The 17,976-nt window shown below is 40.6% G+C and overlaps 1 protein-coding gene across 2 annotated transcripts in view; it reads right to left on the bottom strand.

The window, feature by feature from the left end:
- The window catches only part of CREBBP (CREB binding protein), a 53,195-nt gene that overhangs the window by 20,864 nt on the left and 14,355 nt on the right, over positions 1 to 17,976 (bottom strand). For both annotated transcript variants that reach the window (XM_063315169.1, XM_063315170.1), the window contains exons 3-17: positions 15,358 to 15,534; positions 14,163 to 14,412; positions 13,052 to 13,165; positions 12,289 to 12,528; positions 11,452 to 11,548; positions 11,006 to 11,155; positions 10,504 to 10,621; positions 9,077 to 9,269; positions 8,220 to 8,273; positions 5,789 to 5,913; positions 5,219 to 5,407; positions 4,571 to 4,981; positions 3,585 to 3,764; positions 3,282 to 3,456; positions 2,648 to 2,766 (exon numbers count right to left, since the gene is read on the bottom strand). In XM_063315169.1, coding sequence (XP_063171239.1) covers positions 2,648 to 2,766; positions 3,282 to 3,456; positions 3,585 to 3,764; positions 4,571 to 4,981; positions 5,219 to 5,407; positions 5,789 to 5,913; positions 8,220 to 8,273; positions 9,077 to 9,269; positions 10,504 to 10,621; positions 11,006 to 11,155; positions 11,452 to 11,548; positions 12,289 to 12,528; positions 13,052 to 13,165; positions 14,163 to 14,412; positions 15,358 to 15,534 — 2,592 coding nt within the window. The remainder of the gene's footprint in view (positions 1 to 2,647; positions 2,767 to 3,281; positions 3,457 to 3,584; positions 3,765 to 4,570; positions 4,982 to 5,218; positions 5,408 to 5,788; positions 5,914 to 8,219; positions 8,274 to 9,076; positions 9,270 to 10,503; positions 10,622 to 11,005; positions 11,156 to 11,451; positions 11,549 to 12,288; positions 12,529 to 13,051; positions 13,166 to 14,162; positions 14,413 to 15,357; positions 15,535 to 17,976) is intronic.

Here is a 17,976-nt window from a genome sequence, read left to right as displayed (position 1 = left end):
AGAACTGTTCAAAATCTTGCAAGATGATGCTGTCAAGGTAATGCATGCTATATGCCAGCAAATTTGGAAAACACAAGAATGGCCATCAGACTGGAAAAAATCAACTTATATCCCCATACCAAAAAAGGGAAACACTAAAGAACGTTCAAACTATCGAACAGTGGCACTCATTTCACATGCCAGTAAGGTAATGCTCAAGATCCTGCAACGTAGACTTCAGCAATTCATGGAGCGAGAATTGCCAGATGTACAAGCTGGGTTTAGAAAAGGCAGAGGAACTAGGGACCAAATTGCCAATATCCGCTGGATAATGGAAAAAGCCAGGGAGTTTCAGAAAAACATCTATTTCTGTTTTATTGACTATTCTAAAGCCTTTGACTGTGTGGACCATAACAAATTGTGGCAAGTTCTTAGTGGTATGGGGATACCAAGTCATCTTGTATGCCTCCTGAGGAATCTGTATAACGACCAAGTAGCAACAGTAAGAACAGATCACGGAACAACGGACTGATTTAAGATTGGGAAAGGAGTACGGCAGGGTTGTATACTCTCACCCTACCTATTCAAAACTTGTACACAGAACACATCATGCGACATGCTGGGCTTGAGGAATCCAAGGCTGGAGTTAAAATCGCTGGAAGAAACGTTAACAATCTCAGATATGCAGATGATACCACTTCGATAGCTGAAAGCGAAGAGGGACTGAGGAGCCTTATGATGAAGGTGAAAGAAGAAAGTGCAATAGCTGGGTTGCAGCTAAACTTCAAAAAAACCAAGATTATGGCAACCAATTTGATTGATAACTGGCAAATAGAGGAAGAAAACGTAGAAGCAGTGAAACTTTGTATTTCTAGGTGCAAAGATTACTGCAGATGCTGACTGCAGTCAGGAAATCAGAAGATGTTTAATCCTTGGGAGAAAAGCAATGACAAATCTCAATAAAATAGTCAAGAGCAGAGACATCACACTGACAACAAAGGTCCGCATAGTTAAAGCAATGGTATTCCCAGTAGTAACATATGGCTGCAAGAGCTGGACCATAAGGAAGGCTGAGAGAAGGAAGATATACGCTTTGGAACAGTGGTGTTGGAGGAAAATTCTGAAAGTGCCTTGGACTGCAAGAAGATCAAACCAGTCCATACTCCAGGAAATAAAGCCAGACTGCTCACTTGAGGGAATGATATTCAAGGCAAAACTGAAATACTTTGGCCACATAATGAGAAGACAGGACACCCTGGAGAAGATGATGATGCTAGGGAGAGTGGAAGGCAAAAGGCAGAGGGGCCGACCAAGGGCAAGATGGATAGATGATATTGTAGAGGTGACGGACTCGTCCCTGGGGGAGCTGGGGATGTTGACGACCGACAGGAAGCTCTGGCGTGGGCTGGTCCATGAAGTCATGAAGAGTCGGAAGTGACTGAACGAATAAACAACATGCACATATGCACATTTACTGTTTGAATGTATGTAAATCTACTCTGACACTGAAGATCTATAATAATAAGCTGGTTGGCTAAACTAATCCTAAAGTCTACTATATAAACAGATTGACTGACATAGTTATAAAATTCATTCCCAGCTGGATTTGGACCTAGCTATCTTGCTTTTGAATAAAGATCTCATGCCCTCTGGTAGATGGCCCTTGCAGTCACATAACTCAAAGAAATGAGAATGATTAATTCCTTAAAATCCTGGAAGCCCCTGATTGGCTTGATGATACCCAATAAAAAGGTAATTCCATAGTGGTTAAAGTCAGGAACTGGAGGGATGGGGTTTTTATTCATTTATTTAGTCAGTTTAGTTAGCTGCCCACTCCAGAACGACACAAAGCAGTGCACAATGAAAACAACAAAACATTCATGAAACAATAATAAAACATAAGTGGATCAAATAAATACATAAAAAAAGCAGCTGCATATTCTGGATGCAACAATGGAAAGCAGTAAGTCATTCTTACTCATCTCCCCCACTTATTGTTAGTGCTACCACCAAGAATTCATTTGCTGCTTCAGCTCACTCCTTGTTAGGAAGCAAAGAAACAGTACTGTACCAGCAGAAGAGAATATAGGTAGGTCAGGGTTGAACTGTGGAGTCCTCGGTGCTCTCTGAGCTTGGTTGTTTGCTGGCAGAGGTTTCATTACCCAGCTATCCCTCAGAGAGCATGAAGGACTGAACAGTACTGTATCACAGTAACTGCCCCACTTTCAAGGCCTCAAAATGGTTACTGGGCTTTTTATAGACATTAGGGTGTGGGTCTGCTCTGCTTTTCACTGAGAGGAAAAGAGAGGCTGGTAATATTCCCAAAGTAAAATAAGGCAGGAGTATCAGGGCACAGCACTTTCACTGTGCTTCCACTTGGTCTCCTGGAAGTCAAGTTGCTACAAACAATGAGGATCTCTTTATGTGTACTACCATGGACACTCACTGTAGCTTCCCAGCACCAAATATCCTTGTTTTTATTCGGCAGTTTGAAGGCCCAGAAGTATATTCTGGAAGCTTTTCAAAGTAACGAAGCCTAGCATTTCCTGTGGTCTATCACAACTAGAAAAGGGATCTGTCTTTACTCAGATGGGCCCTCTAGTTAACACAGATAGAACTATGCATGGCTAGAAGAAATTAGCTAATTTCCTTATGTTTGCTCACTCACCGGAATACCTAGAAGCTGAGGATCCACAGGCTGCCTGAAAGGTAAAGACTCTGGATCCTGGCGATACAAAGCTTCCAGAGTAGGCATGAGGGCCTGGCGCAACTCTTCAGGTTTAAAGACTGTTGAAAAAATTCCTTTTATTATCCATCCATCCATGCATCACAACATTTCTACACTGCCCTAAATTCTTACAACTCAAGGCAGTTTACCTTACAATTAATGCAATCAACCACAAGTCTTTCTTTTATTTTTCATGAAGCTTTTTACTCTTCCAAATTTATACTTCATTGAACAAACATAATTACAAAAGATGCAATGATCTCCAACCCCTTGCTCAGGCAGCTTTAAGAAAGGAAAAACAAATATTGTTGGAGAAAGGGTCAGTCACTGACAGCTAAAGCTAATAAAAATCAACCATACTCATGGAGAATATACCTCTTTCCCCAGAGACTAAAGGCAAACCACCAAGAACAGCTATCCAATAGCCCTCATTCTTCAGGATACCTGGCAGGCTGACTGTTACTGAGAACAGAGTGACGAGGCAAGTGAAGCTTAGGCCTGACTGCCCAAGAGCTTGATTGCGTTATTGTTAAGCCTCAGAAGGTATTCAAGAGTTACACAGATGCAGACTTACTTTTTTTCCGTGACTGAGATGGTGATGTAGACTGTGATGTGGTGCCATTACTGCTCCCATCCTCCTCTTCTTTTAGCTCAGATTTCTTCCCTTCTACCTCCATTGACTCTTGCTTGCTGTCGACCCCATTAGTTTCTTCTTTGGTTCGTGCAGGTCCTGGTATGTCCTCCTCCAACTAAAAAGCAAAGGGAGAATAGAGTATTTATCTCCAGTGCAAACTATGAGATTATCCATTTTTTCAGGTAAGCAAAAGAAGGTCATGCTTTTTGTTAACCTACTGATAATGATTTGGCCCTCAGTTACCTCAGGTTTTGGCTCCAGCTGAGCCTCACCATATTCTGAGTCAGCTTTCTCCATCATGACTTCTGGCTTATTTTCTTGCATTTGTGTTTCTGGACCAAGTTGCTGGGCACTGGCATCAGCACTGGCAACAGAGCCCGGTGTAGGTATCCTATTGTCAGTACTTGCTGCTGCTTGGGATAGCTGGCAAGAAAGAAAGAAAGACAGACAGACAGACAGAAAGAAAGAAAGAAAAAGTGCTAAACATGAAATATTGGCTTTATAGATTGGCACTGAACCTGCAACATTAAATGGAGATGGCTGTCCATGGACATCTCTCTATGAAGGATCTGCTTTGTCTACCCATCTTAGAATCTCAATAGGAAGTTAATGTAAGTCAGAGAACCATCTGTTCTCTAACTTTTTTACTGTAAGCTGCCTAATAATATATTTGAAATTTATAGAGGGGACTGCTTTGTGTGTTGTACCTGAGAAGTAACTGCAGAGGAGCAATTGTTTTTGCATGCCTCAAGAAAGCTAAAATAAAGCCCTTGAAAAAACAACACATACAGAACGATGATCTATGTCTTATAAACTTCCAGTTTAGAGCTGCCCTTAAGGACAGTCCTGAAACTGTAGATGAGGCAAAATGCAGCTGTGAAGGTGCAAGCTGGAACCATCTGCCAGTGCTAAAACATCTCCTGCGACCGAAGTTCAACTAAAGTGCTTCACTATTAAGTTCCTCATGGCTTGGGACTAAAGCAAATTATTAAGGATGGCAAGCAGCAACTAAAGGCTGCCTCTAAAAAAGTCACATTCTGTCACCCCTTTTGATGCCATTTTGGAACGAGGAAAGAACTTACTACTTTTCTAAGTTTTTAAAATGGCTTGCTTTTGCCCTAGATCACGAGTTTGGATACTGCTGTTTCACCTGCTGTTTGATTCCCAAGGAGCTTCCAATCCCAGCAAGGCAACAGAAAGCACAGACAGGGTAAAGACGAAACACTTACCGGCGTGCCAGGAGCCTGGGTTGATGCTGGCGCTGGCTGCAGGGGTTGTGGGGTTGGCACAGATGGGGGATGCGCTGGGGTCTGAGGCTGTGGGGTGACCTGAGCAGGTGTTGCCATTTGTCCTGAAGGCGTGCTTTGCATCTGCATGGCATTGGGAACTGAGCCGGCTGCCGGGGTGGGGGTTTGCCCTGAAGAGGCGGCAGGGGTGGATGGCTGGGCAGGCACAACTGGCTGTGGTGGAGTAAGTCCTGGAGGGGTTTGGTGCGGAAGAGGTGGCACTCCAGCCATAGTGGATAGAGGAGGCGCCGCCTGATGAAGGGGTGACTGGCTCACTGGAGGACACGAGAGCTGACTATTTTGTGATCCCAGTATGGTTACTGAATTAGGAACAGCACTGCTGGAAAGCTGACCCTGTAAGAAAAACCTATACTTAACATGATATGTAAAAATTCACCAAACACTGGCGTGCACACTCACACACACACAAATCACATGTTTTCTTCTTGTGCAATCAATGGCCATTATGCTATCCATTCCCCACAACTAGAATTAAGCAAAAGGTTCAATATTTTGCAAGTAATTACCCAAAAGCTATTAAAGCAAATGTGCCAGAAATGTCAAATAAATTTTGGTTTACTGCAAACATACCTGCACCACTCCAGCCTGCGTTGCTGACTGCCCTAGGGCTGTGCTGTTGACATTCAGAACTCCACTAGAGGCAGGAAATTGATTCTGGGACAGGAACTGGGTTTGGGTGGTGGGCTGACCCAAGAGGTTGCCAGGATGAGCTCCCATCACATTTTGGGACTGAGGCATTCGGGAAGGAGACAGAGCCATCTAGTAAATAAAACAGCCTATCTACATTAGGATTCTGGACCACAGGTTTCAGCAGGCACAGCTATTAACTACAAAAGGAAGGCAGGCTTTGCAGTGAAACACTGAACTTTATCGGATGACCAAACCAAACACAATACTCCTTTAAATGGCTTACACTCTATATTTCCCATGTTTTCTTGGGTAATTTAGAGAGTTAGGTGGGGTCAAAAAAGATATTCACTACTTTAGACTGATAATTAAATAATTATCAGATGTGATATCAGAAAAATCAATAAATATCACAATAAATGCATTCTGAAAATTCAAATGTGGCAATACTGGAAAGGATGCAAAGGAGCCATCAGCCGAACTACTGAAGAAGGAAAATAATACAATACAAACCGTTGAAACAGAGGCCATGGAGTTCATCTGAACGGGGTGGTTCAGTGGAGAAGCAGCACGAGGCCCAACTGATGCCGGAGGCATTTGGGCATTCCCTATGGATGTGGAGTTAAACTGATTCACTCCTGCAAAATGACCCCAGAAGAGCACATTAGATATACTACATCCAAGCCATGCTTGGTACAGACCTCAAACGGGCAGGAAAACCTGGCCCATGCAGTTCAGTAAACATGCAAGAAGAAAGAACAAAGAACGCTTTTGATGCACACTAAAGGAAGCCCAATGAAATCCAATTATCACAGCCAGGATTCAACTGGATCTTTAGCAGTCAGGATTCTGATCTAGATATGGGAGTGAAACCACCCTGGCTGCCCTCATGGGTGACTAGTGGTGGGACCTGGTGGAAAGCAGTGACCACCTTCAATATTCCCTGTTCTAGGTAAGGCTGCAATTGGCACACGAGCCTAAATTGGGCAAAGCCCTCCTAGCCATGGCCGCCTGCTTTTCCAACAGGAGCCATGAGTCCAGAAGGACCGTCCAATTGCAGTTCCTCAGCTGGACAGACTAGGGGACATCAAGAGGTTCAAAAAATAACTCTTCTGCAGGGCCTTTGAAAGTAACTGTTGCCTTGGGTCAGTGGGGTTAGCCCGAGTATCTTGATTTTATTTATTTATTTATTTAATCTAATTTATCCCCGCCCATCTCCTCCCATCGGAGGACTCTGGGTGGTTTACAACAATTGATTAAAACCATCACAATAAATACAAAGAGTAAAATACAGTAAAAATAGTATAAATAGAAGTAAAAATAAAGAATCCAAGTGGTGAAGAATCTAAAACAGTCCAAGTGTGGAAGGAGTGGTCTATAGCAACCATCCCCATGTAGATCTATTCCCCTCTCCACCCCAAGTGAGGCGGCAGAACCAGGTCTTCAGACTCTGCTGAAAGGCCAGGAACGATGGGGCCAGTCTCACCTCTGGGGGCAGCATGTTCCACAGGGCGGGAGCTACTGCGGAGAAGGCCCGCTTCCTGGACCCTGCCAGATGAAATTCTTTTACAGACGGGGTCCGTAGCATGCCCTCTTTGCACGATCGGGTGGGACGGGTTGATGTAATGGGGAAGAGGTGTCTATCGATATTTATTTTATTATAAATATTGCAATTTCCTAACCCAACCCCAATTTCCTGGGGAACCCTCAGAAGAAGAGGCTGGCCACAAGAGTTTCAAAGTATTTCCCCTTCCTTCCTATTTTGAATACTGTACTGTATGATGTCTGGGTAATCCCACATATGAAGGAAGAGATTTTACTTAGTGTAGAGAGATGAAGTTTAATAAAACTATTCTGTCTGCAATACGGCTGACACTGACAAACCTGTAAAGGTACCTTCTGAAATAAAGAGCAATATCTACAGTCAGTTCTAAGTGGTAAGCAGAAATAAGCTGTAGCTATGTGAAAAATTCCAAGGATTTTATGTTTCCATATTTCATATTTTTCATGCATGAGGACTTTTGCATCTTCAGCTATTCCTCCTATGCCTCTACTTTGGAAATATCCTGGTAATAGGACAGCACAGAGATTCTACAGAATTCCTAACATGCTAAAGGGAAATGAAAAACTAGATTCTCAGACAGCTGTGTATTAGACTTTGCTAAAGGCACAGCATCAGTTTATAAGACTGTGCAAACCTTCAAGAGGATGCTTTGCTTTGATGAAGATTCAAGCTAAGTATCTACTTGAAATTTCACACAACAATGCACGGCCAACTGCATCACCTCTTTACTTAAAAGAAAAAACAAAAGGTATTCTGCCTCCTTGCACAGGTCTATCAGTTTAAAGCTGATTTTTGCAAAGTTTTATCATATTTCTTGATCTGTCTGTCTGTCTGTCAAATTTGTCACTGCCCATCTCCTCCCACCAGAGGGACTCCTGTAAAGAAGCTGGAATCTACTAAGTCTCATTAGGAAGAGTTTCCATAACTCCACGCCTTTGCTTTTTATCAGACTTCACAGAACATAGATACTATATTTTCATCAGCAGAACTTCTGCAAGGAAAGTTGATTACAGTAAACCCCAATTTAATGGACCATTTGGGAGGAAGGGATGTCTGTTAACTCTGAATTCAAATAATTGACATAATTTATGTCACTTGTGTGATTACGTGTATGGCATAAATTGATTCAAATGACATTAAACATCAATTATGCCATTTAGCAAACAATGTAAATTGCTTCAGACACAATGGACAATGAAGTTCTGAGTAAAATTTGGAGGTCTAGAGAATCAAGGTTTTACTGGGAACTTACTGAGTAATTTGACTTGGGATAGAATGTTAATGGAAAAAGTGGCATAGGAGAGGCCAAATAGGCTACCCTGGCCGAAAACAAAATTCACGGCAGAGACGCTGAGAAGAGGAGAAAGCAACAGATATTACCTTGAGAGGCCTGCATACGGCCCAGAGGCACACTTGGCATGGATATAGGCCCATCTGTAAGAGAATGAATGCATGTTAAACTCTAACTGATTGAATTCTGAATTATGTTAGAATTCTTTGAGGCAACTTATGTTTTAAAAAAGGTTAATTATTCATAAAATCAGAATTTTAAAAATTGCAGATGCATCATCTTAAAAGATGGATTCTCCTGTCAATCTCCACAAGAAAATATGGAATAAGTAGCAGTTTTACTTTTATCAACTGGAGAGGCTCCCAAGGGTGGTACTGTTACACTTTAGGAAATAAACCTACAGCTGCCATGGAGGTAAACCTTGTCTCTTAGACTATTAAACAAACATTTAACAGAAGCAGCAAGCAATGTGAAAACTTGGTTCTTGATGGTACTTTGTCTGTACTTCCGCAGCTCCCACCTCAGATGAGGTCGTGCACTCCCTACAATGATACCTAAAGGCAGTAATAGAGTGATGCGTAATGAAGTCAAATAATCCATTTGGGAAGGAAGTGCTGGGAAGGGGTGCTCTGGTTCATCTTCATCTTTATGCTGGGAAAAGGTCATCTTTTCTGCTTAAGAAAATTCATCTGGGTGTGCTAGGGAGACCCAAAAAGCTTAGACTTCCTTTCTGAGGGAGGTCCAGTAAAAGCCATCTCTTCAGAATTTCAGAGAATGGCTAATTCAAATTTGATCCTGCTTGCGTGTAATTTTAGAAATTTTATTTTCATTTTTTAAAAATTGTAAGACGCTGTGATGGGATTTTTGAAGGGCAGAAGAATGTGCCATCAATATAAAAACAAGAAGCAAGGTCTTTCTTGCTGTATATCGTTAGTGAACCACTTACTGGGAAGCCTCACAGGTTGCGCTTGTCCCACAGTTGCTGCCACCGGTGGAATGCCAGGAGGTTGAGTCCCAGGGGCCTGTAAGGCTGGCTGATTACCCAAGATCCCTTGCTTATGCAAACGAGACCTCCGTTTCTCTTCCAGCTCTTTTTGTATCTTATATATTTTCTCTGCCAATAAATGGTAATATTCATCCTGAAAAAAGAGAATGCTAGGATCAGATCTTTGAATGCATTAGAGAGAGCACAGATTTAAGGTATTATTAATTTGAATCCATTTTTGTACGTGAACAGTGACCAACAGTGATCTGAAGCAGTCACCTCATGAAGCTGAGCACTTTTGCTGAAAAGATACTTTCTGAACTTTGGCACAACGTAGTCTCTAGAACAAAGAAAGGCAACACATCATCCTCCAGATGGTGCTGGATACAATCAGCTGTAGCCAGTATGGCCTAAGATGGATGATAGGAATTTAAATCTAACAACTGGACAGCTATATATTGACCATCCACCTATGTGCTAGATGAAAGGAAACTTGACAGAGCTGCTGCAATACCCTGATAGGATAATGACAGCAATATTGTGGATGCAAGTTAATTGAACAGTAGTATAAATTGAAGATTAAATGGTAGTCTTTTATTTTTAAACACTGATATCATGTTTCACCTCAATCTTCTTTTCTTCAGGCAGAACAACCCAGTCTTTTCAGCCTATTCTCACAGGGTGTGTCCTCAAGCCCCCATTGTCCTCCTCTGAACCTGATTTTGTCAGTCTATATCCTTCTGGAAATCTGGTGGCCAGAAGTGCATATAGTACTCCAGGTATGGTCTCACCAGTGCAGAGTGAAAGGGCTTTACATGTCTTTGATACACTGCTTCTGCTAAAGTAGCTGGGAAGGACAGATCATAAACAGCACTGATGAAGATGCTGGCCAGATCTCATCTTCTCACCAAGATAGGTAAGATAAAGCTTTCTTGGAAATGAGCTTGGCTCCTTTTACCAGCAACAGTATGGAAGTGGTCTGCCACTTCCCTTTTCAACTTCCCAGGAGAGCCTACAGTTCTGGTAGCCTCCTGTTCAAAGGCTAAGAGGAACTGTATGTAGCTTTAGATTTCTATAGTAATACAAAAATGCTGTAACATTCCAAACTTTTTCACTTTAGAAGAAGATGCTGTTCCTATTTATTCAGATGCTTGTCTTTAACCAGCAGATCTTCCTTCCTGTGGAAAAGAAACTTTCTAAGCAGCCATAACACTGAAGATTGGAATTGTTATATAACTATGGCAATCTGTTAGATTGTTATGCTACACAGAAGTACCCTGCAGTGGAAGCATGTTCCTGGAGAAATATACCAGATCACAGAATTTTTCAAGTATGGCATCATACAGCACTTGACGTATCCAAAATTTTTTTTCAGACCAGTAACGTACCCTACTGTTAGCTGATTCATACATATCCCCTTCAACTTTCCTAGCATAAGCCACCAGATTCTCCATCCGGCGATCTTTCAATGCTGCTGGATCAGGAGTTGGAAAAATGGCTTGTACACTGCAAAAAGAAAATATTTAATTCGCTTTAGAAGCACTGCAAGGAAAACATCATATAGTGGAAACACATTTAAAAATTCCAGCTCTTAAGAAATTCAGTGGGAACTACTCTTTCTTCAGAATGACATAACTGAAAGCTTTGCCAGGCCTGGGGGTGGCACTGGTACAAAAGATGAAATTGGGAAGTGGAATAAATGTGTGAAGAAGTCTTTCTCATGAAATACCTTCTCAAATAGTGAAGAACAAATCAGTGTTTACTGAAATTAATCAGTCTTTCATATCATCTCCCAGGTCCCAAATCTAAGGAACGGCACTATAATTTAACATAATTAACAGACTAGTCTGATCCCATAGTGAGCTGTGCCTACACCTGGTTAATACTTACAGTTTGTGTACTAAGTGATTGCGCAGATCCTGGGTGACATGCTCATGCCAGGTCTTCCTCACCCCGGTACTTGACGGTGGCGCAGCTGTTGGCATAGAGCCACTGAGATTTCCAACACTGCCAGAATTTGTGCCATCACTCATTAAGGGGCTAAAGAAAAGGCAATTATGGAACCTTTTGCGGATCTTTATTGTACTGAAATTTATTTCTGTTTTTAAGTATCCCTACTGATGACAAAAGTTAAGTAATTATCGAACAATTGATTACAACAGCAAGCACAATGAAATTTTATTGTAATTTTGCCACTGAACCCTCACTACCATAACTGTAGAATCCCTTAGAAAGGGAGATATGAAACGTCCATGGAAGGTGATGTTACCAAAAACCTGTAATTTCGGAAACTAGAAGTAATAGCCAGATGTAAATGCTCAACAATTGTTTCTTACTTTGCTGTCCCAAGTGAAGCCGGAAGAGCTGTTTCTGAGATCATGCTAGTCTGTGGATCAGTTATTCCTCCTGTAGCCAGATTCATCTGATTAGTTCCTTTGAAACAAGATTATACCATGTTAGTCATGGAACATTTTCAGATGGTTCTTATATTTGTATTAACATAAATTATGGATGCACTGTAGGAAAAATCAGCCAAGAAGTACATTTTTTAAAAATTAACTGTCTCTAACCACACACCATTTTAATTATTTTTGTTTAAATGTTTATTGAAACTATCAATAAAATTGTATCTTTTATGGGTACTGAGAATAAAAAGTAGTAAGAAAATTATTCAGAAGCAATTATTCTCAAATAACAAAGTAAAACACATTTAATTAAGTGACTAAAAATGAGATGTCATTGAAATGGTAAAAGAGATATAAACAACAGTGCATGCAATGCAACCAGTGAAGAGTAATTTCTATTTTCCACCCAGGTGCTACCTTGTCCTCTACCCCCAACCATCCAAACTTCATGTACCAGGGATGCAGACTGCCCTTCCAGAGCACTGATTCCATTTCTTCTCTAAATCACACAGACTGAATGTACTGGGAGGACCCTTGAGAACCATTCTTTACCTCCCTCAGGATTTTAAACACTCTTAAGCACAGAGAAAACTCCTTTTGAGGGAAGGGAAACAACGTATCCCAGTTTCCAGCCAAAGCTATCCTTGCACTTGTCACAGATTGATTCTTTGCCCTCTACTCTTCCCCATCTTCCTGACTGCTGCTAACATCAACTGAAAACAACGTTCTCACTTTCTCTCTACTGCTAGAAGCAACTTCCTTGCTTACCCAGTGCACTGATGGTCCTCATTTGCTGGTGGGTCTGAGGTGGTGTAGGCTGCTGGCCTGGTACTTGTGGCTGCAGAGTTGCCTGTGGTTGATTGCCATAGGGTAGGCCAAGAGCAGCATAGGCTCGTTGCATGGAACTGGGATCGATAGGGTTGGGGTTAGTTAGGGAAGGTGTTATGGGCTGTCCTGTTCCCGATGTCACAGAATTCTGAATCCCACCAGCTGGTGACCCAAGGAGAGCTACAGGGGAGAAAAAGTACTGAATTGTTCCAGTATAATGCAATACATACATCACATGCTAATGCACAAATTGTGAAAAATTGAAAGACTAGCTCACAACTCAAGCACATTTCTCAATCTATGTTCTCCCATGAGATAAGTTATATTAAGAGAGCCGTGATTGACTATACATGAGCTTTGGGGCTGAATGGAGATCCAAACTTGAGTCTCCCCAGTTCTACTCTGATACACTGAAGTTTATACCACACATACTCCCAAGTTTTACTTCTTGCTCAGTAATTGCTCTTAGTTTTAGTGCTTCACTTCTAAGATATCTCAGGCATTTTTAAAGGGACCATTCAACCTGCCAGTAAATTCACGTTAGGGTTACAGTTTGTAAATACTCAGTAGTACAAGCATTTCTTGAGTTATTTCAGTAAGGAAGATACTCTCTTCTGCTGATGTACAAGTGCATATAAAGGAATCATTGTAGGCACGGCTTCACCTCAAGACCAACATCTCTTCAACTGAACAGATTACTTACGTTGCTGGCTTCTCTTATCACTAGCATTTTTCAGTGGGAGACACACCGGGCAGTCATGCCGTGTACAATTCTTCCAGTGGGATATGATCTGACGTGATGATGCACAATGTGCCACTAGAGAGGAGAAACCATAAACTAAACCTCTATAGTCTTGAATAATCTTAATTCCAAGGTGAAGTTATCAATTTGCCAAATCATGTAATAGCATTTGCAAAACCTGGATCTATGAATAGGGAGCATCCAGTAATTCCTGCTATTTGCTATAATGCAAAAGAAAATTCTCTGTATTAATCATACACAGAGAATATCACCTATTAAACAAAGGAAAGGTAACCTGAATGACTGTATTGAAATATCATAAAAAAGACCTATGCCTCAAAGTCCTCCTTGCTCAAGCACGTTACTGTAATTTACAAGAAATGCAACCTTTTAAGGTTGCTTACTGGCTCTTGCCAGGTAAAGACATGTTTGAAAATATTTTTGAAATTAGAAGGGAAAAAAAAGATTAGCCTCAGAAGTTGAAACTATCTTCAAGTCCCATATGTACAGTAGACATAAATGTCAGCAGAATACCACAGCAAGCTTTAAAATTCCTAATCAGAAAGCACTATTTAGCCAAAAGGAGCCTAACTAAAAGGGATTGGAAGCAGCTGCCTGCAGCCCCACGTGCTTCTTCCAAGGTAGCAAAAGCCCTGTTACTTATTCTTTTCTGAATACATTTAAGTAGTGAAAACCAACGTGAACCTTGTGAAGGTGAAAGCTGTAGAAATATAGGAAAACTCACTTCTTTCCAAAGGATTCTATCTCACAAAGGCAAGGAAAAATAAATAACCCAACAATTTCAAGGGACTGTATAACTGGATAACACCTTGTCATGAGAATTAATGGTTTATATCAGTCTCCAGATATTTATGCTCAATTACTGATGGCTGTGCAGGCTGAGAATCGTAGGTGTTGCAATCCAACATCTCAGAGCACCAGGCTGGCCTTCTGGCCAATTTCCACCCCAACTCTCCTCGTTGTTGTATAAAACAGTGTGAAGGCACTAAGCTTCACCAAAGCTAGGGAGCAACACATGGCAGGCTTGCTGAGATCAGCTCCTGGCTCTTACCTTGACAGGCCTTTCCCGCTTGACAATGTGTCATGTGATTGAGGACATTCTTCATGGTTCGGCAGTGGGGAAGAGCACATGCCCGCACCTCTCCATTTGCTTGTTCTCGCCTCTGACACTTATGAGCGTGAAGTAGCAAAACCAGCTGTTGCTGAATCAGTTTGCGTTTCTCAGGGTCAGCTGTTGGCCCTGTTGCCATTGCCTGAGTTGATACAATTCCCACTTGCTGTACCTGGGTTTGCATCTGAGACTAAAGCAAAAAATGCCTGACATGAAACTTTATACAGGCAGAACAGCATATAAACTTAATAAACAGTGATAGTTTGACTACTATCTCAAACCTCTTTGGCATGATAAACTGCCTCTAAGAAGCCCACAGGCAAACCAAACATAGTGTAGCCATTTTATTTTTAATGCTAAGGTAAACTTTAGCATAATCTTGTAGCTTACGTAACAATACATATAGTACATTGTTTAGGAATAAAAAGACTCAGGACTAAAAAAATAGAGCTATGGTCAAAATCTTTTAGAAGCCACAACTCTGCTTTTCCATAATAAAAGGTCATTAAAAACACATTAAAATACTTAAAGTTACATACACACATGAACCTTCACATACTGAATGGAAACCCCATTCAACTCAGTGCAGCTGCAGGGGTGCATATTTCATGGTTACACGAGAATGACATACATTCTAAACTAATCTACCTCCATCTAAAGGCTTCTTCAGTGTTTGCTGGTTTTCTCTGTGACTCCCTCTGCACAGTTTGAGCAATCTTTCTGGTCTTCTAACTAGCACTGCAAATGACTTGACAAACAGTAATCAAATAAATCTCCCATAGAAAAATAAATTTCCTTATTAGCTCCCTTAACTTCACAAAGATTGCTAACAAATATACCCCAGGGGCACAGGTTATTGAAACATCTTCTGAAAAACCTCCTAAAATGCTGCAGAAGAAGGTCCTCTCCAGAGTTCCTAGCAGGTGACTTCATAACTCAGAGCTGGTCAGAAAGTCTTTATTACTATTTCAGTTCCCAATTATTTAGGATGCAGTTTTCTGCACATCCCTTCCTGTTATTCTCACTTAATTCAGTGATGTTTTTTGAAGGGCTTTTTATCATCTTGCACCAGTAGTATTGACAAAAGACACATAAGTATTGTAGAGAACATTCAAGTGAGCTACAAGCAACTCACCAAATTTGGCACACTGGTAACTGAAACACTCTTGATATCTGAAGGAAAGGGAGACAAGTTATTTGCCATGCCTTGTTTATTTGGTAGCGGTGGGTTGACTCCTGTTGCTCCCATCTGCTGCCCTCCAGGTTGATTAAATGGCTGTCCAAAGGGACTTGAGTTACTGGCCATTCCCATCTGGAATGAAAGCAAAGTTTATGATGTTAGCACCCTGCATTCACTTAAGTACAGGTACAGACAGAAAGGAATAGTATATAATTTTCCAAGCCCAAAGTGCAGTTTGCCTGAATTAATAATACAGATAGTCCTCATTTAGCGACCACAATTGGGGACAGCAACTTGGTCATTAAGCGAAGCAGTTGCTAAGTGAAACCGTGGCTGTACTTATGATCTTACTTCGGTTTTCCTTTGCTTTACAGACCTGTGAAGGTCATAAATGTGAGGATTGGTCACAAAGTTACTTTTTCATCACTGTCATAACTGCAAACTGTCACTGTACAAGGCTGTCACTAAAAAAGGACTACCTGTATGCCTAAAGCATAACAGTTAGGGCTGTTATATGCATGTATATTGTTTTGTCGAACCTCAGCCACAACCTTCAAACATTACTTTTGAAGGAATACTGTACGTTTTATGAGAAGTAAAAAGTATCACTGAAACCAGTACAAGCACGTTCCACATGAAGAGAAAATTACTTGCCCTTTACTTTTAAAATCTTATTTATAATATTTATTTATTTATTTTTCAAATTTAGTCACTGCCCATCTCACTTTCAACGTAAGGATGAAGAAGAAAAAAAAATCAATAGTTTGAGCTGGAATTAGCATCTGAAGAGTGAAGTAAAAAATAAATCAAAGCTGCTTCTTCTGACAAGCATTGCTGCTACTAGATAGAAGGGTTCATTCTAATATATAAACCACTTGCTCTCCTTTTTTTTTTTTTTTTTTAGTGGTCACATTAATTTTAAAGTGTTGTATATCAGGAATTGAGAATCTGTGACCCTCCGAGTGCTTCTGAACAAGAAGTCTCAGCATTCATGTTCAGTGATTTAGTTGGGACTGATGAAAATTGGCATTTAACAACATCTGGAGGACCACAGGCTTCCTGCTCTACTGCACATAAAAGAGAGAACTACAAAACAAGCTTCAAAGACCATCTGACTGATACGCATTTTCTACCACATTAATATTTTTCATCTTATTCACTGATTATTGATATAGTAATTGCTAATATCTCACGGTAATTTTGCAGTTTTTGAAAAGAAAAATTGTTGCTGGATCTGTAAATCAGCAATTAAAAAAATTGAAGGTAAATTAATGAACAAGACTAAACAAATATGTTAGTCAATAAAGAACAACAAAGACAATTATCTGAAATGTGGACAGAGCAATTAGTGGACAGAACAATTAAGCCAACAAGAGAAATAACTAGAAACATGTCAAGTAATTTGCTACAAACTAGATGATTATGGAAAGCATTCAAATCCTGCAGCCTATTTTACACGACCAATGTGTCTTAGATTAGCAACCCCCCAAATATGCCCCAATGCTATGTAGCCAACAATTTTTGACACTAAAATACCTGCTATGATACGTTAACTGTTCAAATACTTGGATTTTTGCAAATTATTTGGAACAGATAATGTTGATGATGCCTCCCTATAAGATAATGTTATGCAATATCTTATTTATTTATTATTCAAATTTTGTTACTGCCCATCTCCCCCAAGAGGGACTCTGGGCGGTTTACAATAAAACATCTCGATCTCAACAGTTTGAGGATAAAAAGTGAGTAAAAGAGGACATTGTAGAGATGTAAAAATGCATGCTGTAGAGGCAGTGCATACAGAGGCCTTCTTTCTCTATCTCTCATCTCCTCCTTCCCTTCTAAATAGGACTAGTACCCAGTCATTCAGTGTTGGGATACCTAGTGCAGAAAAAATGAAATACTTCCCCCCCCAACAATGGAATTTGTTTCCAGAAAGATATTAGTGAAAGAAATTAAGAAAATTCATGGAAATTGGTCTACCAATGGTTATCAATCCTGATGGCTTTATACTACTTTTAGGATCAAGCCAGCATTCTTCTGATTACAATTTCTACAGAATAACCAAAAAAGTGGGCAACTGCCTTTGTCATTTGTTTGTGGATTTTCTCAGGACCAGAGCGTCCTTCTCAACTGAGTTTCTGGTTCTCCAGGAATTTCTGGAAATGTGTCTATGTATTAATTGGTTTCAAATATTTATTTGTCCCTCTACAGTCTACAGCTGAAAATTGCAAATAAAACCCATGTAACGCAAATGAAAAACAAGAAAGGGCAGATTTTTCTGGAGACGGAATTCTGTAACTGGAATGCTACCACTGAAGAGGCTTGCTCCTAAGCAGGCCCACACCACACCTCAGAAGTAGGCTTCAGGAAGATGACACAATAAGTCGCATACAGAAAGGAACAATCCTGCACATGCTGCAACTCAAGCTGTGAATGGCTTTCAAAACAAACATTAGAACTTTTAGTTTTGATATTACAGGATCCCCTGGAAACTGCAGAACATCTGATGAAGAAACTGAAAGAATTTGGGTCATTGGTGGGTCTTAAAATAAACAAACAAAAAACTAAAAT

The sequence above is a fragment of the Candoia aspera genome, chromosome 14, assembly GCF_035149785.1.
Source record: "Candoia aspera isolate rCanAsp1 chromosome 14, rCanAsp1.hap2, whole genome shotgun sequence".
In the NCBI taxonomy this organism is placed as follows: Eukaryota; Metazoa; Chordata; class Lepidosauria; order Squamata; family Boidae; genus Candoia; species Candoia aspera.
Note: the sequence above shows the minus strand (reverse complement) of the source record. Positions and strands in the feature narration are given on the sequence as shown.